Source organism: Kogia breviceps, chromosome 2, assembly GCF_026419965.1.
Source record: "Kogia breviceps isolate mKogBre1 chromosome 2, mKogBre1 haplotype 1, whole genome shotgun sequence".
NCBI classification, from domain to species: Eukaryota; Metazoa; Chordata; class Mammalia; order Artiodactyla; family Physeteridae; genus Kogia; species Kogia breviceps.
In genome coordinates this window covers 41814561-41840478 of record NC_081311.1, presented here as the reverse complement: position 1 = coordinate 41840478, position 25918 = coordinate 41814561, and the positions used below count along the sequence as shown (strand labels likewise).

Sequence of the window (25918 nt, the reverse complement as noted above, 5' to 3'; positions counted from 1 at the left end):
GGAGGGCATAATGAAAACATACATATAGCCAAGGTAGACAGCAAAGTACCAATTTATTAATTAAAAATAGGAATGGGATAGGGAGAATGGGAGGGAGACGCAAGAGGGAGGAGATATGGGGATGTATGTGTATGTATAGCTGATTCACTTTGTTATAAAGCAGAAAGTAACACACCATTGTAAAACAATTTAACTCCAATAAAGATGTTGAAAAAATATATAGGAATTTATTGTTCCAGTGACCAGACTAACCAACAGATTCATTTCCTGTAGACATTCTTAGATGACAAATCACATTATCATCAAAGCCATTTTCTGTATTTCCTATGAGACTTACCCTATCTTAAGAAGGGGAAACGTGAACTCCATATGATCATCACTTTTATTTTTTTCCTTTAGGTAGACCCATATATGAGGCCAGATCATAATCCAAAGTTTTTCTGATAAGAAAAAAATCAGTATAAATTGGGAGAGTTGATGAAAGAAAAATTTAATGACCTAATATATCCATTTCACAATGGGGAAGATTTTTCAGAAGGGGTCAGTATCCTTTGATAGCTAAGAGCACTGCTCAAAGAGTAAATGTTAGCTGCTATAGGAATGCTAATAATTACTTCCCACTCCCTTGGAACTGGGTGAAATGGCTCTACTGAACAAAATTTTTATTACTTTGTTTTTTAATGCTTATAGAATGAACCAGTGACCCTTTGTAATGAAACACATCTCTTTTTAAATATATTAATGTATTCAGCAACTTACAAGTGGCCCTTACAAGTGGCCTCGCATGTGTATGTTTTGAAGTATTTTAGGTTGACCTTAGCATGTATCTCTTTGTGAGCCTTGTTTTTCTCTTACAAATTCTTGAGATTAAGGAGTAGAAATAGCTGTGAGGATAAGGTTAAGGAGACCTTATTATAACCTACAAATGATTGGCAGTAATGTCTAAAGAAGCTAAGAAATGTTTGCATTTTGTGCCTTCTTCCTTTCTCTTTCCACTTCACCATGAAGCCCAGATAAATAAAAGAAGATAGGGATTCTAAAATTTAAATCCTTAAGAATCTATGGAAATGGCATTTTCAAAAATATAAATAAAAGAGTTTAGAAATATTGTGTTACAGTATGAATCAGAATTGATAACTTAGATCTTGGAGTTGATCAAATGCTTCTTTTACTTTCTAAATACAATATGAAAATTCAGTGAAATCAGGACTTTATTGATGTAGTTATTGCTTTGGTTTGGAAGAGTCTATTTCCTAGAATATTTACATAGCATATGAAATGTGTCTGTGTAATTAATTTATAGCTCCTGGAATTAAGGTTCCAAACATACTTTAGAAATCTAGCCAAAATGTGTATTTCTGTGATAAGAATTATAAAGCCTCTTGGGAAGAAAACCTATGAAACAGTATAAAATTAGTGCCAGCACTTACATTGTCTTAAATCTGCATAATAAAGACTTGGTGTTGAGGGGAAAGGTGAAGTTGAAAGGTAAATCAATAAACACATGATCTTTGATCATTTTTACCTACCCTTTGCTTTAGAGTTGAGGAGCTCAGGGAACTTTTTATAAAGGGATATATTAATAGTTTCGTAATTATAAATTTAAAAATAATATTTTTACTTTTAATAATGTTATTTAAATTTTGTTATTTTATTAAATTAATTCTTTGTATTATAATACTTAAATGTTTAAATGATTAATAATATAAAGTTTTTAATAAGGAAAAGAACATTAAGGAAACTGCCATTTGTGGCAGTACAGATAACAAATACTTATTTGGCAATAATTTGTACTTTTAATTAAAATCAAGTTATCTAATTAGAAACAAATTGTACCTTACAGAAAATTATCCATGGGTTATCATTATTTCTTTCTTTTCTGTTGAACATTACTGATTCTATACTAAATGATGTATCTTTTAGTTGTTTGTATTCTCCTAAATAGCTTCTGAGATTTGCATGCAATATTTTTATCTTAACCTGGTAAACCTGACAAAGCAAAATATCTCTACATTCTCACTGCTATAATGCTCTAAGGGTCTTTACACTCTTAGGAAAAAAGGTATCCTACTGTTGCACCTTGACATATCACAAAATCTGGTGGAAGGCATAATTTATAACACCAACCATATGAACTCAAGAGTTCTAAGACTCCATGGCTCCCATAAAGCATAGACAGTTTTATTTGTACAACATAGTTGGCATTTCTCATGAGCTATGTGAAAGCTCAAATGGTATCATAAATTTTAAAAGTCTAGACTTAAATAGGACATGGTTGATGACCTCTTTCTACCTTATTCAGCTTCTAGCATCATTGGGAGTTAAACGCTCTAAATATTTAGAGAACTTTTTTCAAGAGTTCATATTCAGTAAACATTAACAAAAACCAGGCTGTCATCATTTTTCATTTACTAAATGTCATTTCAGGTTGAAGGTGATTTTTGTCCTCAGCGAGCCTGTCAGAATGGCATGTTTGTGCTTTGATTTACAGGATTTTGGATCGCTATGTTCAGGAGCAAATTCCTGGTGCCAAGGTTGTGGTAGAGTCCATTGGAGCTCGCCGGCATGGCGATGCCTTTTCTCTAGAAGATTACACAAAGTGTGACTTGACTGTCTATGCAATCGATCCCCAAACCAACAGAGCCATCGACAGAAATGAGCTTTTTAAGTGAGTATTTTTATCGTCTGTAATAGCTTTATGGTTACAGTATCACCCATAGATAATCCTGATTTAAGGCTATAAGTGAATAGTTTAAAACGCATCAAATTTTTCTTGAAAGTGAATTGTAATCAAAACAAAAGAAAAAAAATCTAAGAAACAATACCTAGGGTGCTCACGCCTAGAATTTTTAAGTCTAAGTATGAGATAAAGTGACTTCCGGGGATCTGTTCTCCTTGAGATGTCTGAGGATCCATTATGCGTAAGAGCAAGAAGCAGTTCGCTGAGATCACCTTGCATCGGCTTCCACTCTTGCTCCAAGACCCTGCCCTTTAAGAGGAAAGCACAGATCCCTTCTTAAAGTGGCAAGTTGCCTGCAATGATGTCAGTAGGCTTGAATTTTAAGAACAAGCCTAGCTTTCTTCAAGGTCTTATTGAATAGCCAAAAATTAACATCTGATTTTTCCTTTGACTTGGGGGTAGAGAACAGAGGGGATAATCACTTCCACCTAAGTCCATGTGACATTTCATCCAGGTATGAATTTGAATATTTGAGTTTTAAATCCTAAAAATTAGGAATATACAAAATCTTAAACAAAACCCTGCTACACATTCTCCTTTGGAAATTATTCTAGAACAGCTTTAGTTGTTGTTAGTTTCTTCTTTACTCTAGTGACATCTAGTGTCCAAAAGATTATTGGCATGTAATTCTCACCTAAAAACATGTTTTGTAGTAAAAATACATATTGATATATAATCATATGTATATATTCTAAATATTCAGAGATGTGTGTATATATATATATATATATATATATATATATACACACATAATCTCCAAAATCCATTATTTCAGAATTTAGTTTTTCTTTGTCTCTCTATATAATAAACATCATGCAAATAAATATATGCATATACAAATTTACATGCATATATCCATATATGGGTGCATGTTTTTATTTAGTAAACACCTATTTACCCATTTATTTATTAAAACTCATAAATTCTGAATTTAGTTTTACTTTATATCTGTTCATCAACAAAATTTCACTACTATCTTAGCAGCAATGAACTAGTGATTTAGTATCAACTTAATCTCTTAAAAAGCCATAGTTATTAAGTATTAATAATTAAGTATGTATAATCAATTTATATATAATAGATATTTGGGCCATATGCAAGCAAGTATACTAATCACTATGAAGAAATACAGATGACTGAAGCAATGGCTTCTTCTCAGGTTTTAGACTCACCATCCAAGTGAAGGAGCATTTAGGTCTACTAAGACAACAATTGATTACTTTATTAATTTAAAAAGTTATTTAGAAATATACTTTAAAAGTAATTTTTATATTCTTTCTATTAATTGTCATTATTAACATTTATTTAAATCTATCTGCATTCTTGTTTTTAAATTTATTTATTTAATTTATTTATTTTTGGCTGTGTTGGGTCTTCGTTGCTGCACGCAGGCTTTCTCTAATTGTGTCAACAGGCTTCTCATTGCGGTGGCTTCTCTTGTTGCCGAGCACGGGCTCTAGGCACATAGGCTTCAGTAGTTGTAGCACGCAGGCTCAGTAGTTGTGGCTCACGGGCTCTAGAGTGAAGGTTCAGTAGTTGTGGCTCACGGGCTCTAGAGTGCAGGTTCAGTAGTTGTGGCACACGGCTTAGTTTCTTTGCGGTATGTGGGATATTCCCGGACCAGGGCTCAAACCCTTGTCCCCTGCATTGGCAGGCGGATTCTTAACCACTGCGCCACCAGGGAAGCCCTGCATTCTTTTTTATATACACTGGTTTTATTTTAAAATATGATGATAGATTGTTCAAATTTAAGGTGCTTTCCTAAATTTAAAAATATCTATTTTCTTTAGGCTGACAGCCTGGCTCTAAAGAGTAAAATAATGATGATTATAATTTGAATTGTACTTGTAAATATTTTAGAAATAAAAGATTTGGAAACTGAAGCCAATTTGGTTTCAGCTGACACTGTGAAGTACAAGATAAACATGCTTCATTCTATCAAGTTTTCCAAAACCTAGATTATATTGTGAAAAGTAGAGGTCTAAATTCAACTGAATAACTATTATAGCCAAGAAGAAAGGAAAAAAATATAGAATAACTATAAATTTTAAAAAATTCTATTAAGGAGAGGATGGAATAGCCATGAAGTATTAAAAATTTTGCCTTAGCGGTCTTCACCTTGAACTGTTAGCTGAGAACCACTGGTCTAACTTAAACCCTAGAATTGTTCTTTGAAATATTTTGTAATGAAATTATATAGATATATTTCAAAATGCAAGGTTGATATGCATAGATATTATTATCAGATATTACTACCTATTCAGAAATTATAAATTTTTTGTATATTTAGTTTTAACACTGAACAAATATACTAGAACATTGGTGGTTGCCTAATACCCAGACCAGTGGAAATAGGATTATCCTCTCAATTTCCCCTTATGCTAAAATCTAAGCTTCTGAGGCTGTTAGAATTTTTAGGGCAAAGATTTAGAAACAAAAAAGATACTTCCTCCAAGGAGTTCACTTAGATATTTAAAAATTGATTTAACTATATCAAAAAATTTTTTAAACCTTATAACTGCATAGAGAAGACTGGAATGGCTTTACAACTCATTAATTACATATTTTGTTTCACAAGGTTATGAGTTTGTTGATTTTTCTTATTTCGGGATATGTGAATTGCTTAGATTTTCTACAATAAATGTATATTACTTTTATTTTCCTTTTATTCTTCTTGTGGTTCTTTGAGCATCTTTAATCTTCATTTTTTGGAGGTTTTTGTTGTTGCTGTTTTCATTTTTGGAATATTCTTAGACAATATATATTCAAATATTTCTTATACCCTATTTTTTCTTTATCCTTTTCTGGGACTCCAATTAAAATTTGTTTTTTCTCATAGCTTTTGGATGCTTTGTTCTTATTCCTCTCCCTTCCCCCAACATTCTTATCACTTTGTGTTTTTTTAGTACTAAAGTACTAAAATAAAATAGTACTAAAAGTACTATTTTGTTTTTTAATTTTTATTGTTTTAATTTATTTTTTAACATCTTTATTGGAGTATAATTGCTTTACAATGTTGTTTTAGTTTCTGCTGTATCACAAAGTGAATCAGCTATATGTATACATATCCCTTCCCTCTTGCACCTCCCTCCCACCAACCCTATCCCACTCCTCTAGGTGGACACAAAGCACTGAGCTGATCCCCCTGTACTATGTGGCTGCTTCCCACTAGCTATTTGTCTTACATTTGGTAGTGTATATATCTCCATGCCACTCTCTCACTTTGTCCCAGCTTATACTTCTCAATCCCCATGTACTAAAGTCCATTCTCTACGTCTGCGTCTTTATTCCTGTCCTGTCCCTTGGTTCTTCAAATCCATTTTTTTTCTAGATTCCATATATATGTATTATCATACGGTATTTGTTTTTCTCTTTCTGACTTACTTCACTCTGTATGACAGTCTCTAGGTCCTTCCACCTCACTACAGATAACTCAGTTTCATTTATTTTTATGGCTGAGTAATATTCCATTGTATATATAGGATACACATATACACATGTATGTATATATGTGCCACATCTTCTTTATCCATTCATCTGTTGATTGACACTTAGGCTGCTTCCATGTCCTGGCTATTGTAAATACAGCTGCAATGAACATTGTGGTACATGACTCTTTTTAAATTATGGTTTTCTCAGGGTATATGCCCAGTAGTGGAACTGCTGGCTCGTATGGTACTGCTATTTTTAGTTTTTTAAGGAACCTCCATACGGTCCTCCGTAGTGGCTGTATCCATTTACATTCCCAACAACAGTGCAAGAGGCTTCTCTTTTCTGAACACACTCTCCAGCATTTATGTTTGTAGATTTTTTGATTATGGACATTCTGACTGGTGTGAGGTGATACCTCATTGTAGTTTTGATTTGCATTTCTCTAATGATCAGTGATGTTAACCATCCTTTCAGGTGTTTGTTGGCAATCTGTATATCTCCATTGGAGAAATGTCTATTTAGATCTTCTGCCCATTTTTGTATTGGGTTGTTTGTTTTTTTGATATTGAGCTGCATGAGCTGCTTGTATATTTTGGAGATTAATCCTTTGTCTATTGCTTTGTTTGCAAATATTTTCTCTCATTCTGAGGGTTGTCTTTTCATCTGGTTTTGGTTTCCTTTGCTGTGCAAAAGCTTTTAAGTTTCATTAGGTCCCATTTGTTTATTTTTGTTTTTATTTCCATTTCTCTAGGAGGTGGGTCAAAAAGGATCTTGCTATGATGTATGTCATAGAGTGTTCTTCCTATGTTTTCCTCTAAGAGTTTTATGGTGTCTGGTCTTACATTTAGGTCCTTAATCCATTTTGAGTTTATTTTTGTGTATGGTGTTAGGGAGTGTTCTAAATTCATACTTCTACAGGTAGCTGTCCAGTTTTCCCAGCACCACTTATTGAAGAGGCTGTCTTTTCTCCACTGTGTTTCCTTCCATCCTTTATCAAAGATAAGGTGACCATATGTGTGTGGGTTTATCTCTGGGCTTTCTATCCTGTTCCATTGATCTATATTTCTGTTTTTGTGCAAATACCATACTGTCTTGATTACTGTAGCTTTGTAGTATAGTCTTAAGTCAGGAAGCCTGATTCCTCCTGCTCCATTTTTCTTTCTCAAGATTGCTTTGGCTATTCGGAGTCTTTTGTGTTTTCATACAAATTGTGAAATTTTTTGTTCTAGTTCTGTGAAAAATGTCATTGGTAGTTTGATAGGGATTGCATTGAATCTGTAGATTGCTTTGGGGAGTATGGTCATTTTCATAATGGTGATACTTCAAATCCAAGAACATGGTATATCTCTCCATCTTTCTGTATTGTATTTAATTTCTTTCATCAGTGTCTTATAGTTTTCTGCATACAGGTCTTTTGTCTCCTTACATAGGTTTATTCCTAGGTATTTTATTCTTTTTGTTGCACTGGTACATGGGAGTGTTTCCTTAATTTCTCTTTCAGAGTTTTCATCATTAGTGTATAGGAATGCAAAAGATTTCTCTGCATTAATTTTGCATGCTGCTAGTTTACCAAATTCACTGATTAGCTCTAGTAGTTTTCTGGTAGCATCCTTAGGATTCTCTATGTATAGTATCATGTCATCTGCAAACAGTGACAGCTTTACTTCTTCTTTTCCTATTTGGATTCCTTTTATTTCTTTATTTTCTCTGATTGCTGTGGCTAGAACTTCCCAAACTAGGTTGAATAAGAGTGGTGAGAGTGGGCAACCTTGTCTTGTTCCTGATCTTAGTGGAAATGGTTTCAGTTTTTCACCATTGAGAACAATGCTGGCTGTGGGTTTGTCATATATGGCCTTTATTATGTTGAGGAAAGTTCCCTCTATGCCTACTTTCTGCAGGGTTTTTATCATAAATGGATGTTGAATTTTGTCAAAAGCTTTCTCTGCATCTATTGAGATGATCATATGGTTTTTATCCCTCAGTTTGTTAATATGGTGTATCACATTGATTGATTTGTGTATATTGAAGAATCCTTGCATTTCTGGAATAAAACCCATTTGATCATGGTGTATGATCCTTTTAATGTGCTGTTGGATTCTGTTTGCTAGCATTTTGTTGAGGATTTTTGCATCTATGCTCATCAGTGATATTGGCCTTTAGTTTTCTTTTTTTGTGTGACATCTTTGTCTGGTTTTGGTATCAGGGTGATGGTGGCCTCATAGAATGAGTTTGGGGGTGTTCTTCCCTCTGCTCTATTTTGAAGAGTTTGAGAGAGTTAGGTGTTAGCTCTTCTCTAAATGTTTGATTGAATTCGTCTGTGAAGCCATCTGGTCCTGGGCTTTTGTCTGTTGGAAGATTTTTAATCACAGTTTCAATCTCATTGTGATTGTTCTGATTATATTTTCTATTTCTTCAGTCTCGGAAGGTTGTGCCTTTCTAAGAATTTGTCCATTTCTTCCAGGTTGTTCATTTTATTAGCATATAGTTGCTTGTAATAATCTCTCGTGATCCTTTGCATTTCTGCAGTGTCAGTTGTTACTTCTCCCTTTTCATCACTAATTATATTTATTTGAGCCTTCTCCCTTTTTTTCTTGATGAGTCTGGCTAATGGTTTATCAATTTTGTTTTATCTTCTCAAAGAACCAGCTTTTAGTTTTATTGATCTTTCCTATCCTTTCCTTCATTTCTTTTCATTTATTTCTGATCTAATCTTTATGATTTCTTTCCTTCTGATAACTTTGGGTGTTTCTTTGTTCTTGTTTCTCTAATTGCTTTAGGTGTAAGTTTGGGTTGTTTATTTGAGATTTTTCTTGTTTCTTGAAGTAGGATTGTATTGCTATAAAGTTCCCTCTTAGAACTGCTTTTCCTGCATCCCATAGGTTTTGGGTCATCATGTTTTCATTTTCATTTGTTTCTAGGTATTTTTTGATTTCCTCTTTGATTTCTTCAGTGATCTCGTGGTCGTTTAGTAGTGTATTATTTAGCCTCCATGTGTTTGTATTTTTTACAGATTTTTACCTGTAATTGATATCTAGTTTCATAGTGTTGTGGTCAGAAAAGATACTTGATATGATTTCAATTTTCTTAAATTAACCAAGGCTTGATTTGTGACCCAAGATATGATCTATCCTATAGAATGTTCCATGAGCTGTTGAAAGTATATTCTGTTGTTTTTTGATGGAATGTCCTATAAATATCAATTAAGTCCATCTTGTTTAAAGCTTGTGTTTCCCTATTTATTTTCATTTTGGATGATCTGTCCATTGGTGAAAGTGGGGTGTTAAAGTCCCATGCCTTTATTGTGTTACTGTTGATTTCCTCTTTTATGGCTCTTAGCATTTGCCTTATGTATTGAGGTGCTCCTATGTTGGGTGCATACATATTTACAATTGCTATAACTTCTTCTTGGATTGATCCCTTGATCATTATGTACTGTCCTTCTTTGTCTCTTGTAATAGTCTTTATTTTAAAGTCTATTTTGTGTGATATGAGAATTTCTGCTCCAGCTTTCTTTTGATTTCCATTTGCATGGAATATCTTTTTCCATCCCCTCACTTCCAGTCTATATGTGTCCCTAGGTATGAAGTGGGTCTCTTGTAGACAGCATATATATGGGTCTTGTTTTTGTATCCATTCAGCCAGTCTGTGTCTTTTGCTTGGAGCATTTAATCCATTTACATTTAAGGTAGTTATCAATATGTATGTTCCTATCACCATTTTCTTAATTATTTGGGGTTTGTTATTATAGGTCTTTTACTTCTCTGGTGTTTTCTGCCTAGAGAAGTTCCTTTAGAATTTGTTGTAAAGCTGGTTTGGTGGTGTTGAATTCTTACCTTTGCTTGTCTGTAAAGGTTTTAATTTCTCCATCAAATCTGAATGGGATCCTTGCTGAGTATAGTAATCTTGGTTGTAGGTTTTTCCTTTTCATCACTTTAAATATGTCCTGCCACTCCCTTCTGGCTTTTAGAGTTTCTGCTGAAAGATCAGCTGTTAACCTTATGGGGATACCCTTGTATGTTATTTCTTGTTTTTCCCTTGCTGCTTTTAATATTTTTTCTTTGCATTTAATTTTTGATAGTTTAATATGTGTGTTGGCATGTTTCCCCTTGGATTTATCCTGTATGGGACTCTGTGAACTTCCTGTTCTTGACTATTTCCTTTCCATATTAGGGAAGTTTTCAACTATAATCTCTTCAAATATTTTCTCAGTCCCCCTTTCTTTTTTCCTCTTCTTCTGGGACCCCTATTAATCAAATGTTTTTGTGTTTACTGTTTTCCCAGAGGTCTTTGGGAATATCCTCAATTCTTTTCATTCTTTTTTCTTTATTCTGTTCTGTGGTAGTTATTTCCACTACTTTATGTTCTGGGTCACTTATCTGTTCTTCTGCCTCAGTTATTCTGGTATCGATTGCTTCTAGAGAATTTTTAATTTCATTTATTGCATTGTTTATCATTGGTTGTTTGCTCTTTAGTTCTAATTCCTTGTTAAACGTTTCTTGTATTTTCTCCATTCTATTTCCAACATTTTGAATCATCTTTACTATCATTATTCTGAATTCTTTTTCAGGTAGACTGCCTATTTCCTCTTCATTTGTTTGTTATGGTGGGCTTTTACCTTGCTCCTTCATCTGCTGCATGTTTCTCTGTCTTATTTTGCTTACCTTACTGTGTTTGGGGTCTCCTTTTTGCAGGCTGCATGTTCGCAGTTCCCATTGTTTTAGGTGTCTGCCCCCAGTGTGTAAGTTTGGTTCAGTGCGTTGTGTAGGCTTCCTGGTGGGAGGGGACTGGTGCCTGTGTTCTGGTGGATGAGGCTGGATCTTGTCTCTCTGGTAGGCAGGACGGCATCTGGTGGTGTGTTTTCGGGTGTCTATGAACCTATGATTTTAGGCAGACTCCCTGCTAATGGGTGGGGTTTTGTTCCTGTCTTGCTAGTTGTTTGGCATAGGGTGTCCATCACTGTAGCTTGCTGGTCATTGAGTGGAGCTGTGTCTTAGCATTGAGATGGAGATCTCTGGGAGAGCTTTCGCCATTTGATATTACATGGTGCCCGGAGGTCTGTGGTGGACAAGTGTCCTGAACCCAGCTCTCCACCTCAGAGGCTCAGCCTGACCCCTGGCCAGAGCACCAAGACCCTGTCAGCCACATGACTCAGATAAAAAGGGAGAAAAAAAAGAAAGAAGGAAATAAAAGAAAATAACTAAAATAAAATAGCTATTAAAATGAAAAATATTATTAAGAAATAAAAAAATAAGTAATAAAAAAAAGAAAGAAGAGAGCAACCAAACCAAAAAACAAATTCACCAATGATAACAAGCACTAAAAACTATACTTAAAAAAAAAAAAAAAAAAAAAAGACAGAACCCTGGGACAAATGGTAAAAGCAAAGCTATACAGACCTAATCACACAAAGAAGCATACACATACACACTCACAAAAAGAGAAAAAGGAAAATAAAATATATTTATATTTAAAAAGGAGGAAGAGAGCAACCAAATCAATAAACAAATCTACCAATTATAATAAGCTCTAAATACTAAACTAAGATAAACATAAAAACAGAAACAAATTAGATGCAGAAAGGTTACCCCAAGTCTACAGTTGCTCCCAAAGTCCACTGCCTCAATTTTGGGATGATTCTTTGTCTATTCAGGTAATCCACAGATGCAGGGTACATCCAGTTGACTGTGGAGATTTAATCCACTGCTCCTGAGGCTGCTGGGAGAGACTTCCCTTTCTCTTTGTTCCCACAGCTCCCAGGGTTCAGCTTTGGATTTGGCTCCACTTCTGCGTGTAGGTCACCTGAGGGCATCTGTTCCCCGCCCAGACAGGATGAGGTTAAAGCAGCAGCTAATTCGGGTTCTCTGGCTCACTCTGGCCGGTGGGAGGGAGGGGTATGGAATGCGGGGCGAGCCTGTGGCGGCAGATGCCAGCCTGACATTGCAACAACCTGAGGCGCTCCTTTTGTTCTCCCAGGGAAGATGTCCCTGGATCATGGGACCCTGGCAGTGGCGGGTTGCACAGGCTCCCAGGACCGGAGGTGTGGATAGTGACCTGTGCTTGCACACAGGCTTCTTGGTGGCTGCAGTAGCAGCCTTAGCGTCTCATGGCCGTCTTTGGGGTCCACACTAATAGCCGCAGCTTGCCCCCATCTCTGGAGCTCGTTTAGGCGGTGCTCTGAATCTCCCCTCCTTGAGGAACCCTGAAACAATGGTTCCTTGCCTCTTAGGGAGTTCCAGACTTTTTCCTGGACTCCCTCCCGGGTAGCTGTGGAGCACTAACCCCTTCAGGCTGTGTTCATGCCACCAACCCCAGTCCTCTCCCTGGGGTCTGACCTCCGAAGCTGAGCCTCAGCTCCCAGCCCACATACACCCCGGGCGGGTGAGCAGACAAGCCTCTCAGGCTACTGAGTGCTGGTCGGCACCCATCCTCTGTGCAGGAATCTCTCTGCTTTGCCCTCTGCACCATTGTTGCTGCGCTCTCCTCTGTGGCTCCGAAGCTTCGCACCCCTGCCACCCCCCTGTCTCCACCAGTAAAGGGCCTTCCTAGTTTGTCGAAACTTTTCCTCCTTCACAGCTCCCTCCCAGAGGTGCAGGTCCCGTACCTAGTCTTTTGTCTCTGTTTTTTCTTTTTTCTTTTGCCCTACCCAGGTACCTGGGGATTTTCTTGCCTTTTGGGAAGTCTGAGGTCTTCTGCCAACATTCAGTAGGTGTTCTGTAGGAGCTGTTCCACATGTAGATGTATTTTTGATGTATTTGTGGGGAGGAAGATGATCTCCATGTCTTACTCCTCCACCATGTTGAAGGTCCCTCCCTCTTTGTGTTTTAGTTTGAATAATTTCTGCTGCCCTGTTTTCAAGTTCACTGACTCATGTATATTAGCCTATTGATAAGCTCATTGAAGGAATTCTTCATCTTCATATCTTTTTAAAAAATTCTTGCATTTCCATTTGGTTTTTACAGTTTCTACCACTTTACTGAGTTTCTCCATCATTTCAGGCATGTTTTCTGCCTTACTACTAGATCCTGTAAAATACTAATCAGAGTTGTATCAAAGTCCCTATGTGACGGTTCCAATATCTGGGTTACCTCTATGTCTGATCTATTGCTTTCTTTATCTTTCAGCAGTCCCCAAATGCCTGTGACACAGAAAGGGTTTCTCTCCATTCTCTTAACTCTCCCAATGTAGTAAAAGGCTCTTGCTTGTTGCTTGGTTCTACTCTAAAGGTGGGAATGGGACAATGAGAGGTTGGGGAATTCTGTTTTCCTTGTCTAGCTGGTGAGCCTAGGATTTGGGGTGGGGCTTTCTCAGCTTTTCTTCCACGCCTTCCCATGGCATCCATACTCTGCTTCATATTTGTGGAGGTTCTTGGGTGTAAGAGAGTTCCCTGCCCCTCCCCAACCAGTAGTAGACCTCTACTTTTCAGGGTCTTAGGCCCAAGAGAGCTCCTTCTCCTCCCCCAGATAGGGTGGATTTTGCTCATAGCTCTTCTCCAGAAGTAGTGGACCTTTACTTGAGCCTTAGGGATGGGAGTTCTTCCTCCCTCTCTCTCTATATGGCTCTTGCTTTATGTGAGATACAGGTCCAGAAAATTGCAGAGCACCCCAGCCTTAGCTTATTACTTCCTATATCCCTGCACTATGAAGAGGATTTCTCTGGTTTCCTGCCCTGTACCCAATCTATCTTATGGTGGGCCATGGAAAAGAGTTTGCGAGTGAGTGCAAACCCCCACTTGTGTTTGTGGGTCACTTATTCTATCTAACCTTACATGCTGATACACACTTAGCTTTTAAGCATTTATTAAAAATTTAGCTGATTTGTTTTATTTGAATTTATGGTACCTATTTTTAGCTTGTTCTGAGAAAGGTGAAACAATACATGGTCTCATCCCACTGTTGGAGGAAATTGTCACTCTTTGGAATTTGGTTTTATGCTTGCAAAAAAAGTTTATGATTTTAATGTTATATGACTTTCCCGTCATTAGGGCGGGTGCCACATTTTCTTGCAGCTTTCTGCTTTCTGAGCAAAAACAGAGCATACTATTTTAAAGCAAAACTTAATTAAATTTAAAAATGAGCAAATACAATTTTAGCTTGTACACTTAATAGTCCAGTCTGCTTAAAATTAGTCTGTCCAGATAGTAAATATGAGATAAAGAAGAAGGTAGAGAAAGCTGGTATATTTTACAAACTGCATGTAAAAGTACAACGTTAAAAAAAATACTTTAAAATGAATCTAACTACCAACCTCTGATAAAACTTCTTTCAACTTCCTAAGTCCAGAAAAAAAATTCAAAATACTGAAAATTCAAATAATTGGAAAACTAAATGTTAGAATTTAGTTAAAATAATTGTGGAACTGTATAGAGGAAATAGTGGTCCACCCTTGATTTGTTTTATTAAGAGGAACAACCTTATCCAAGTGGAATGAATGTGGGCAGATATGTTAACCATTGCCCATTCTGTAAACGTATTTCAGAGACCCACATTATTTACTGACAAAGGAAATAGGCAGTTGCCCCTCCACTGTTTAGGTGTGTGCTTTTGTGAAGTACAGAATACATTCTCCTGCTCACCCTCCCCTTTATTTCTACATCCATATGTACATTGAAACACTGAAATCCTCAAGGTAAAATGCAGAGTAGTCTGTAGTTATACATTGTACTTTGAAAGTTGTGTTCAAGTGAATGGAGCCAGGGATACCTGTTTGCATGTGCTCCATCAGTTGGGTGAATCAGAAGACATGGAATTGGCTTAGGAATTTACCTCATGTCAGGAAAACAGAGCAGTAATTAATGTTGGCTAAATATTAGGAAGGGGTCTATTCACCTCACCCTTAGACTTGAAAACCATTTTAACAAGCAGCTAAGTAGACTATGAATGAGAATAAAGAGAAAATCACATTTCTTTATTGATATTGAATCTGATAGCTTTATCTCCCTTCTAAATAAGTAAGCAAGGTGAAAAATGGGATCAGTAATAAATACTGAAAAACAAAATAAAAGAAATAACACCCTGATGACTCAGAGGTAGACTGTATCTCTGGAAATAATTCTGTTACAGAAACCACTGGAAAACAGTTTAATATTTTCTGTAGAAAACAAAACCATATAAGACAAATGGTGTATGTGTTTTGCATGCTCTGAATCCTTACCTGCTTCTGGTAAAAAATGCTCCACAAAAGAATAGTGAGGATTGACCTTCTCCAACATGGTGGTGGGCTTTTTGTTTTGTTTTGTTTTTATTTTACCCATGTGGCATGTAGGATCTTCATTCCCCGACCAGGGATCGAACCCGTGCCCCCTGCAGTGGAAGTGTGGCGTCTTAACCACTGGACCGCTAGGGAAGACCCTGGTGGTGGGCTTTGATGAAGTGCTTTCCCCTCAGGCCATCTGGAGTATGCCTTTCCTCTGCTCACACTGAGTAGGTGTGGGTTAGTGCACATTCACAAGAAGGTCAATTAGATTTCATCTTCAAGGATATACATGGATGTTAGGAGACAGTAGAGCTCTTAGTCTTGAAATCAGAAAAAGTATAAAACAAAAGCCTGAAGTTTCTTGGGGCTAATTTTTCGATCTTAGGGAGAAATTCTCCTAAAATCCATTGACTATCTGGATTCAACCTTGCCTAGAGTGAAAAAGCATCTGAAAAATAAATTGGCAAAATGAAGTATAAACATAAGAAGCTCACAGCATATTACAGAAAAAAAATCATAAAAGAAGTCAGAATGTATTTAGACGACAATCAAGATACAACCTGGTAATTGCATGTATCACTGAGGTAAAAATGTAATTAAAATATTTCATTACATTACAGGTGAAATCAATGAAAATGTTGTCATATGTCCTCGAAAAGTACCTGAGTATGTTTTAAAACTATTGAAACAAAAATAAAAATGACTTAATCTTAAAGGAACAAAAATTAGATAAGCCTTATACATCCCATCTTCATGATGGGATGCCAAAAATCAATGGGATCAAATCCACAATATTTTAAGGAAAATGTTATGACTCAAGAATCTTGGCCTAGGCAAGTTGTTTCACATATATACAGCAAAAAAGAAAGATATTCTAGATCAGTTATGGATTCAAAAGCTATCAACTCTTCTAGTAAACACTTACTTATGATTACCAAAATTGAGAAATAAACCAAAATGAAGATCTAAATAATGGAGTTATTGTAGTGTAAAAAGAGTAATGAATCTTCCTTTAGGTGGTTTGGATATCAAATAGAATCCAGTAGGAATCCAATAGAATTGTGATCTGTGGATCCACGATAGGAATAATTTTTCCCTGCAGTTAATGATCTTCCTCTGCTTCTGATCCTTCCCAATTTCTAATGATACAGTTCTTGCGACATCACTCTTAACTGTACTTCATTTAGAATTTACTTTATCTGATAAACAATTCAAACAAAGTGTTTTACAATTCTATTCCAATCTAGTACTTAGAACAATGGGTAAAACTTTATTGTACTTCTTAATGTATCTGAAAATGGCCTAGAAAAATTGATATAAAAAGTATATTTTCATCTACAAAAGCATATTTGTAAAAAAAATACAAGAAAAGCATCCTAACTGCCTTAAGTTATAGCATGAAAACTTGAATGAAAAACTATGTAGCTTTAAAACTAAAATTGAGTTATTTGAACCATTAGGTTTCCTAAATTGGAAGATTAATAAACTATCCAGTGGAATTCATATCTGATATCAAGCATCTCTTTATTTTTTTCTCTATGGAAGCTATGAACAGTGTGTTTAACTAGATTTAAAGTCAGCATGATCACTTGGAAAATTAGAATAAAAAGTATTCAAAGGGATGAAATAGCCTGTAAAATGCACAAGCATAGCATTCTTTGGTTACTATTTGATGGTGAAATTTGGAGCCATTTAAATCTTTTCTTTCACATTTCTTTATATTTTCCACATCTTCAGCATAAGTATGGTATTTTATATTAAGACATGTATTTCTAAAATATTTTCACTTTGTGTATGCTGTGTAGTTACAAGTATGTAAAAATGTTTATTAATAGCAAAAAAAGATTAGACTTGAGTACAGCAAAATATTAGCAGTAGTAATCTTTGCATTGTGGGCATTTGAGTAATTTTGCCTTTTGAACTATTTTGTGTTTTTCAGTTTTCTATAGCAAGACGTTGCACCTTTATAGATAAAAGTCTTAAAAATTTTTTAAAAATACCTAAGACATATTGTGGCTTTGTGGTCTTAAGACCATAATTGTTGCTTCAATATTATAGGATTTGTAAAGGATCATTTAAGTGTTCCTGGGGAATTTTGAAAAAAAACAAATTGCCTGCTAATTACAGCATAAAATATGTAAAAAAACTGTTCAGTCTAATAGAATTAAGTAACAGTTATTCCTTAATTCTCCTCCCCAACACAATGCTCATAGTTGGAATTGCATTATTTAGAGAAAGGGTTTGCAAGAGCTACTAGATTAAATTGACCACCAATTCCTGTCATCCTGACTACACTGATTTACTACTTGCATCATTTATTTAGTTTTCTCTTTCCAGGAAGAAAAAAACTTTATAGAGAGTGTCAGTATTTAAGGTGGTGTGTTGAAACACAAATATACACTATGAAGGCTTGGGTTGGTATCTCAGATTTGTTTCCCTAACTGTGTAGTTTTGTGGTCTGCAGGAAGTCAGTATTAAGGTTCTGTTTTACAGGACTACTTAGAGAACCGAAGGATATATAATGCAGGAATATATTTTTAAACTATACTATATAATTTAGAATATTATAGTTTATCCCACCTAAATAACTTAAAGTAAATAATCTCAACATAGTGATATAAATTTCACTGACATTGGTAATTATTTTCCCCCAGTCTGTAAGTGTATTAAGTAAGGGTCATTGTTATTAGTATCTTTGATATGTGAATATGGAGGCATTACTCTTCTTTATTGCTCTTGCTTTTTATATATGCTTTTCTTATTCATAATAAGACTTCTGACTTAGCTTATGTTATAATAAAAGAAAATATTAAAAGATATCACAAAAAATATTTTGTTTAAAAAAAAGCCTTTCTCTGTTAACATCATTGCTTTTACTGTTTAACAATAAAGATTTTTAGATGGCAAACTCCTCGATATCAATAAAGACTTTCAGCCGTATTACGGGGAAGGAGGACGCATTCTGCAGATCCGGACTCCAGAGGCAGTAACCAGCATTAAGAAGCGAGGAGAAAGTCTAGGCTACACAGAAGGGGCCTTGCTGGCTCTTGCCTTCATCATCATCCTCTGCTGTATTCCTGCCGTCTTGGTGGTTTTGGTCAGCTACAGACAGTAAGTATTCATACATGCTGAACATGGATAGTTCCTCAAGAAGGCATTATCAAAAAACTATCTCTGGTAAAATGGCTTTGTAGCTGTAAAATATTAATGCTGCAACCATTTTGGGAGTGCTGTAGTTTTCTTGTACCGAATGACCTTCCTTTAAGGGAAAACAATATAAACTTTCAAAACATTTGTCACAGATTGCTCAGTGTTCCTGTGCTCCTAAAATATTCTTATCTGCTAGGAATATTAGGTTACCTCCTGTAGCTTTGTTTATGCTCTTCATCAGGTTAAGAGCCTTGGGAGAAAAGGTACGAGGTATTCTGGGGCAAAGGCTGTGGAATGTCAAATAGAGATAACCCAGTTCCAAAGGAAGGTCTGTAACCTAAATACATTGTCATGCTAGGTTTTTATCCATATTGTTAAATTTACCTCTATGCAGATGATTACAATGTTTGAAAAAATCATTTAAAAATCATAGTACACAATATGTAATTTTCCATATGGTTTCCTCTTTCCTGGCTAGCCTTGCTAGAGCCTATATTGTAACATCTAACAGTATATTTTGGCTGTAGTGGCCTTACATTTCTCTGGTTCCTACAGGCAAATACATCCATTTAAAATATCTATATTTTTCTTGTTTAGGCTCTTAAGTAGTCAAGTAAATTTATCCTAATTTAAAATAGTCTAGCGAGCTATTCTTTGACACTAGGAATGGGGACCCTTTGTGATACAGGGCTATACTTTAAGTATATCCCTATTGATGATTATTGGTGAAAAAATTGTGCAATAGGTTAAGAAGAGAGGTAGCTCTGAAGGTTCCACAAAATGAAAGTAAATAACAGACAGGAATCATAAGTCATATAAATTACCTGACATAACAAACAGTAAGAAATAATGGTAGAACAGCTACTCACCATTTAAAATACTTACAGGGAAAGGACTGAAAAAGTCCTTATATATTCTTAAACTGTTATCTTTGTTGTCTAACACTGAGAATTTTCTATTGAATTAAATAAGGTAAGGTAATTCCAATCTGAAAGTTAAAAAGTACCTTCTGCATGAAGATACTATAGGAATATTTTCCTTCACAAAACTAATGTGAAATTGCAAATATAACATTGAGGTTGATATACTGGAGTTCAACGTGTGTTAATAAATCAGTTGATATGCCAAATCTAAAGCCTATGCACAAACTTAATAATGGACAAATTTTTAGATTAAGCTATCAATCCAATATTAATTTTCATGTTAAATTTAGTCTGTATTACAGTTTTTCTTCTTCATTCAAATATTTCTCAAAGGAGCTTTATTATATCCTGCTAGCATTAAAATCAGTGAGAAAACTTCTTATATTTGGCACACAATGCAGTGATCAAAACTGAAGCCCCCTGGATGTTATGCTAAATGGTCTGAATTTTAACAAAAAATTAAGATGCTTAATATTTAAACATTGTAAAGATGCATTATTTAATCTTTTTAGTTCAGTAATCAGCCTGACACTCTATGAATGAATTTTGGCAACTCTTTTTTATAGATTAACAGAAGTAAACATGTTTCAAAGTAAAATTCTAATATTTTAAAACCTAAATTTTGTACCTTCATATTCTGCTTATAAATAGATTAGAATGAATGGTTATTCTTTAATACTAAGATGTGTCTTTGAAATTTGCTATGCATGGAAAACTAGGAGGCAAATGTGAAAAAAAGTGTCATAAATTCATTACCCAGGAGTGGCACCTTCCAATTCTAGCTTCAGCTTCAAAGTGAGGCCAAGAGTATAATCAGGGCTTGCTGCCTGACTCCATTCTTTTAATACTGTTCAAGTGTAGTAAACCAAAAAGCTAATTATAAAGATCAGATCATCTTTAATATTCCATTTCTCTATCACAGTTGAAATTCACATATGCATGTTTTAATCCAGTTTTTTAAATTCCATTTGGTTAATTTCTTTGTTTTCCTGCAATGAATGTTTTAACAGCTTGTAGGACTGTGACAGTGGTCACCATTTTCACTTCCTGAATTGAAATACTTAGTTCCCCTACTATGTCATTAAGTCTGTGTCATTATGAGTTTAACCCGTAAATTATGCATAATTTAGATTAAATCAAATGTTAAAATATTATGAATGCAGTATTTCTCATGTAGCTTTCTCTTTTTTTTTATTCATTGCTTTCCCAAACAGGTTTAAAGTGTAAGTATAATTACCAATATTTTGTATATGATTTTATGTGATATAAAAAGAAAAAAAAGAGATAACACTGATAAAGTAGGCAGCCTGCCCTGAACCATGTATTATTTGTCTATTTTGTATTTGTATTTGAACTACCTATTAGTTCAAATTCCTTTGTGGTTTTGTATATAGAGAATTGAGCTAGTTTTAGACAATTGGATACAAGTGGAAGAAATGTGAAAAAGTCAGTTTGCCCTTATAGCCTCCACCCTTCGGGATCTTGATTTTGAGGCAAGAATCCATCAGGATCCAAGAGTCAAAAAAGAGCAGCTTACCTCCAATGCAAGAATCACAGGCATTCCTAGAAATTCAAAGGAAATAAAAGCTAACCAAATCTCCCTCCTAAATGTGTACATCTACACAGCCCCTGTAAACTAATGTCAAAAATGTTTTAAATCATTTAAAAATAATTTTTCTTTAAATAAATGGAAGACTGATAATAAAGGAAAATTATGTATCTTCTATATGCCTCACATTATGAAAGAGATCCATTAAACTACCAATTATCAATCACATTTTTTATAAATATTTTGCCTTCTCCCTTTAATATTATCATTTAACTTAATTTGTAAATTTTTCTACTGAATTCTACCTGTTTTTCAAGGAGTAAATATTTTAAAGAACTAAGGAGAAGGGGTTATACATAAAAGATACTCTGTGGGGATGCTTTTGTAATTTTATCAGTGAATAAGTTCAAATATTTGTGTAAAAATGTTTGAGTTCCTCTGATAACTGGACTTTATTATTGAAAGGTAGCCTATTGATAAGTATATGATTTCTAAAATGAGTTTTACAAAACATCCTTACTTTACCGAAGGCGCCAAGCCGAGTGCACCAAGACAGCCCGAATCCAAGCCACCCTACCTGCAGCGAAACCCGCAGCGCCTGCGCCTGCGCCTGCGCCTGCCCCTGCCCCTGCCCCTGCACCAGTGGCCATGCCCCCGCCACCCCCGCCGCCCCCGCCGCCTCCAGGGGCGCCTCTCTATGAAGAACTGGGGGACAGCACGACGTAAGTAGACCTTTCCGGGGCTTTTAGAAGTGGGTTTTGCTGGATGCTGTGTGGTGAGTATTTAATTTCAACTTGATGTGGAAGTACCATTTACGGCCTGCTTTATTACATTATTTTAAACAGAAAATTGTTAAGATGAGAACCTAAGAAAAGTTAAATTGAAAAGTAATAACCAAAAAACAAACAAAAGATCATTAAAAAAACAGTAACAGGAAAGAAGTATTCAATTTGAGGAGACATTTGCAGATGAATAGCTTGAGTATCATATTTAATTTCGAAACCTTCAAAATCAGGCATTTTCCCCAAAATTAAAAATTAATTCTGAAGATATATTTTCTCATAAAAAATGAGGAAAATAAAGCACAATCGTAAAGTAGCCAACTCCTATTTGGGAAGAAAAAAACAATTCTGTGGTCTAAAATAATAGACTTTTCTAAGATACTACTTTAAGTTGTTATAAAATATGAATAAAGAATTAATATTAAATATCTAACCACTTAGGAATATTCTTTTTATCATATTCCTCTCTAATGAGACTGCTGTCTTGTTATATATAACTTAATATTTATAACTCTTGTATATACTCTTGTATATAACAATATTTCTCTTGCACTATTTGGAATCTCTAAGCAATATTAAATCATCATTTTTGAAAAAGTCTTTTAAATTATTGCTAAAAGACTTCATAGCTTTATAGTTTCTATAATGATGCTACCCTCAAACCCTTGTTTCTTTTGGAAATGTTTAACTTGTCTATATTTTTAAAAATTTCAAGAGTAACTGTATCAGCATGAAATGCAGAACAACCAAGGATATTATACAATTTTGAATATGGTTAAATTACATCCAGAAAAATTTTATTAACTGAAATTTGGTGGAATGAGGGACTAAGACACATTCTACTGTGTTACATTTGTAGTATTTACTAGTAGGATTAAAGCGAGCCTCAAAACTTATGAAATTTACCTTTTAATGGGAAAACTTTTTAAACGTATATCACATTATAGCTGTATTAATGCTATTATACAAGGTTATATTGAAAATTGTTTTTAAAATGTTAAAACTGATTTTAATATATATTTTAATGCTAAAATTGGATTTAAAAGAACTTAATGCCTGGCATGCTACTTCTAGAGTAATAAAATACAGAATTCGTGCTTTAAATATTTTTCTTCATTTTTTTATAAGTTGAAAATGATTATCTCTTTTTGAATTATTGGTGAATGTAGGAATTGAGCCAATAAGATTTGATTCTCTTTGTGTTAACCACATTTAGCAAAACATGTTTGAACTAAAAAAAGATTTATGTGGAAAGTGGAATGTGTTTTATTTGAAATTAGTGAGGGATATATATTACTATATGTATACTATGACATCACCTGGAATCATATATTTGATGGTGATAATTTTCAAATAGCAACACTTAGGGATTGTTTTTATTTGGAAAATTGTGGTAGATAGTAGAGGATTTTGCAATTCTAATGTGTATTTATTGAAGTGTCAAGTTCTACACATTTAATTATCTGACAAATGTTTAAATTACCTATTCAAAAACTTTTTCAAGGATTCTAAGCATAAATTACTAGAAAATAAGCTATCGCCAAATGAATTATCAAATATTTTCTTTAAAAAATCAAAGGTCATTTTGGAAAAAAAAAAAAGCCTTCACAAAATAATTAACAACTTCATGTAGATTCAACAACTGGAGTCATCATAGTACTTCTATATTCCTTCCAAACAATACTTATGTCTTCTTTATAAATCAATGCAGAGTAACTTTTCACTTAGGACATAGAAGCAATTCTTAGAATCTCATTTAAAATTTCTGTTTTAGAATTGAAGTCATCCACGTTTAATAGAGGTGAATTTTACCTGTGTATAGGATATAGCTAGCTAGGTGTAATTTTTTGTGATAAGACAACCAAATAAATGCCATAGATTTTATCTAAAGCATTATTAAAATTATTCATATGAATAAATACAAAGAAAATATAAGATACATGCATTTTCTTTTTTGGATATGAATATTAAGTGTTTAAAGCAAGTTCCTGTTAATATTTTCATAATCATCTCAATTTAACTATAGTTAAAACTTGTTTTTTTCTATCACATGTTTTCTCTTTCTCACCTGTGGATACATAGGCATAAGTAAGTAAATAATATCATTCTAATACAAGGGTATTAGAGAAAAAAAAGATGCAATAGAATAGATTAACTGCTGTTTTAGACTATATACAGTAATCTTCATCTTTTACTGTACATTTACTTTTAAAAAGAAAGTTATATCTTCTATACCTCATTCTCTCTTGATAACCTTGAAATTGCATGAGTTTAAACAAGTGTTCCCACAGATAGTACCTGTGCCTAGCAGAAGGAGTTTCAAAATTCTCCTTATTTTTTAATTTGTTAAAAATATTTATGGATATCTTTCCATCAAAAATGATGTGGTATCATTGTATAGACAGTTCTTTCCAAGAAAAAGAAAACCAAGAACAGATCTACACAGAAACAACTGCTATATAATGTCAACCCTGATTTTTAAAAACTACTTTTTAAGGTTTTAAAAGTGATTGCTGTTTGTTTAATCCAAGTTGTCTCCACTTTTTGAATTATTCAGGAGGTCCTGACCACCTGTAAGAATTCTCTCTTCCAGTTTGTACTTTTGCCAATGCCACAATAATAACTTTGGCTTTATATATCATTTTATTGTCTCACCTCTCATCCTGATTTTTATTAGGATGTGGCTTTGTGTCAATGTGGCTTTTAATTTTTTTTCAAAAACTTTCCCTTTTATTTCATTTATACTATGTTGGTAAATATTAAATAACGAAAGTAAATCTCTTACTCTGAGCTTGAGAGCAAAGTCTAATGACAAACTATTTAAAACCACAAGTCCCCAGTCTTTCTGGGGAAAGGGTCCCAAAGCTTTCATTAGAGACACTTATTTGTGCCCTTTGACTTATCCAATTTTATCTATGACACACAGCCACTATGACTCAGTGACCATGTCTGAGCAAATCTTTCAGTGATATCAAAACTATGTTATATTAGTATATCTTTTCATTAAAGTGAGTCTTAACTGAAATTTGATCCATATCATGTTCAAAAGAAACACCAGAAGCCCCTCTTCTTATTTGTAATATTTATAGTGTTTTTAAACTATTAAGCATAAAATTGAGGGGCTCTTTCTGTATCCTCTTGCAAGCTTTATCTCAAATAGGAGAGTACTTTTAGCTCCAGAACAGAATTACTAAAATGAGAGATAATGGACAGGTACTGAATCAGATACAGATAAGGATCCTTTCCTCAAAACAGTCAGTTCTGAACATCCTTAAGGCAAAGGGTATGAAACCACTAGCCAACATGCTGGTCTGCAATTTGGAGAACTGTGATTTATACACTAGAGAACTGTAATGTGTGGTCATGGAAGCTTCACATGGTAACTAAAAAAAGGAAAAAAAAATCAGTGTGCAGATTGACACATTTTTTTAAAAAACGAAAATTTCTCATGCTGCTCACAGCTCTCTAGCTTTTCCTGCCCTGCCTTTTTGAGAACAGAAACATCAAAGTAATGGCTTGCTTCAGTAGATTAGTGTTATTTGGCCTTTTATATTTTGAAGTAGTAATGAGAACCATAAAAACATCTTTCTCATAAAAGCTATGTCACAACCTGTTTCCTTACGTTTCATTATCTTCTTTTCTTTCAAGTCTTTTCCTTCTCTACCATTTCCAACAAAGCAGGGAAAATAAATCAGTCTCAGAAGACAGGAAACATCAGCACTTTTCCAATACTGTTGAGGCTCACAAGCAGACTCATGTAGATGGATCTGTTAAGAACAGCTGGCCCAAGTCTGCAAGAGAATTCACACTGATGTCTGATGATGACGACTTATATACCCACAGTACCATTTACAAGGAATATACAGATCAAAGACCAACAAATTCAGACTTTTTACTAAGAACAGATTTTCTAGAGTCATTATTACCCAAAACGCAAACCAAGAATGAGTTTCTGAGGGGCCCAAGAGAAAAGATTCAGAGGATGTGGAATCGGCCAATCTGCTTACCTAGGAGACCAATGTGGGAACTTCCCAATAGGTCAGAAACCATAGCTCTAAAGCAAAGGGAAAGCAACAGGCAGGAAGCTGAAAATGAACGTACTGGAACCAATCCAAACAAAAGAGGTAACAGTAGTCCCTTGCTTACAGCT

The 25918-nt window shown here is 34.6% G+C and overlaps 1 protein-coding gene across 5 annotated transcripts in view; it reads left to right on the top strand.

Moving 5' to 3' along the window:
- The window catches only part of PCDH15 (protocadherin related 15), a 1516422-nt gene that overhangs the window by 1472796 nt on the left and 17708 nt on the right, over window positions 1-25918 (top strand). For 4 of the 5 annotated variants that reach the window (XM_067025124.1, XM_067025121.1, XM_067025122.1 and 1 more), the window contains 3 exons: window positions 2492-2668; window positions 18257-18475; window positions 21517-21708. In XM_067025124.1, the coding sequence (XP_066881225.1) occupies window positions 2492-2668; window positions 18257-18475; window positions 21517-21708 (588 nt within the window). Of the gene's footprint in view, window positions 1-2491; window positions 2669-17701; window positions 17765-18256; window positions 18476-21516; window positions 21709-25918 lie in introns of those variants that run through there. The other variant, XM_067025125.1, reaches the window with a different exon arrangement.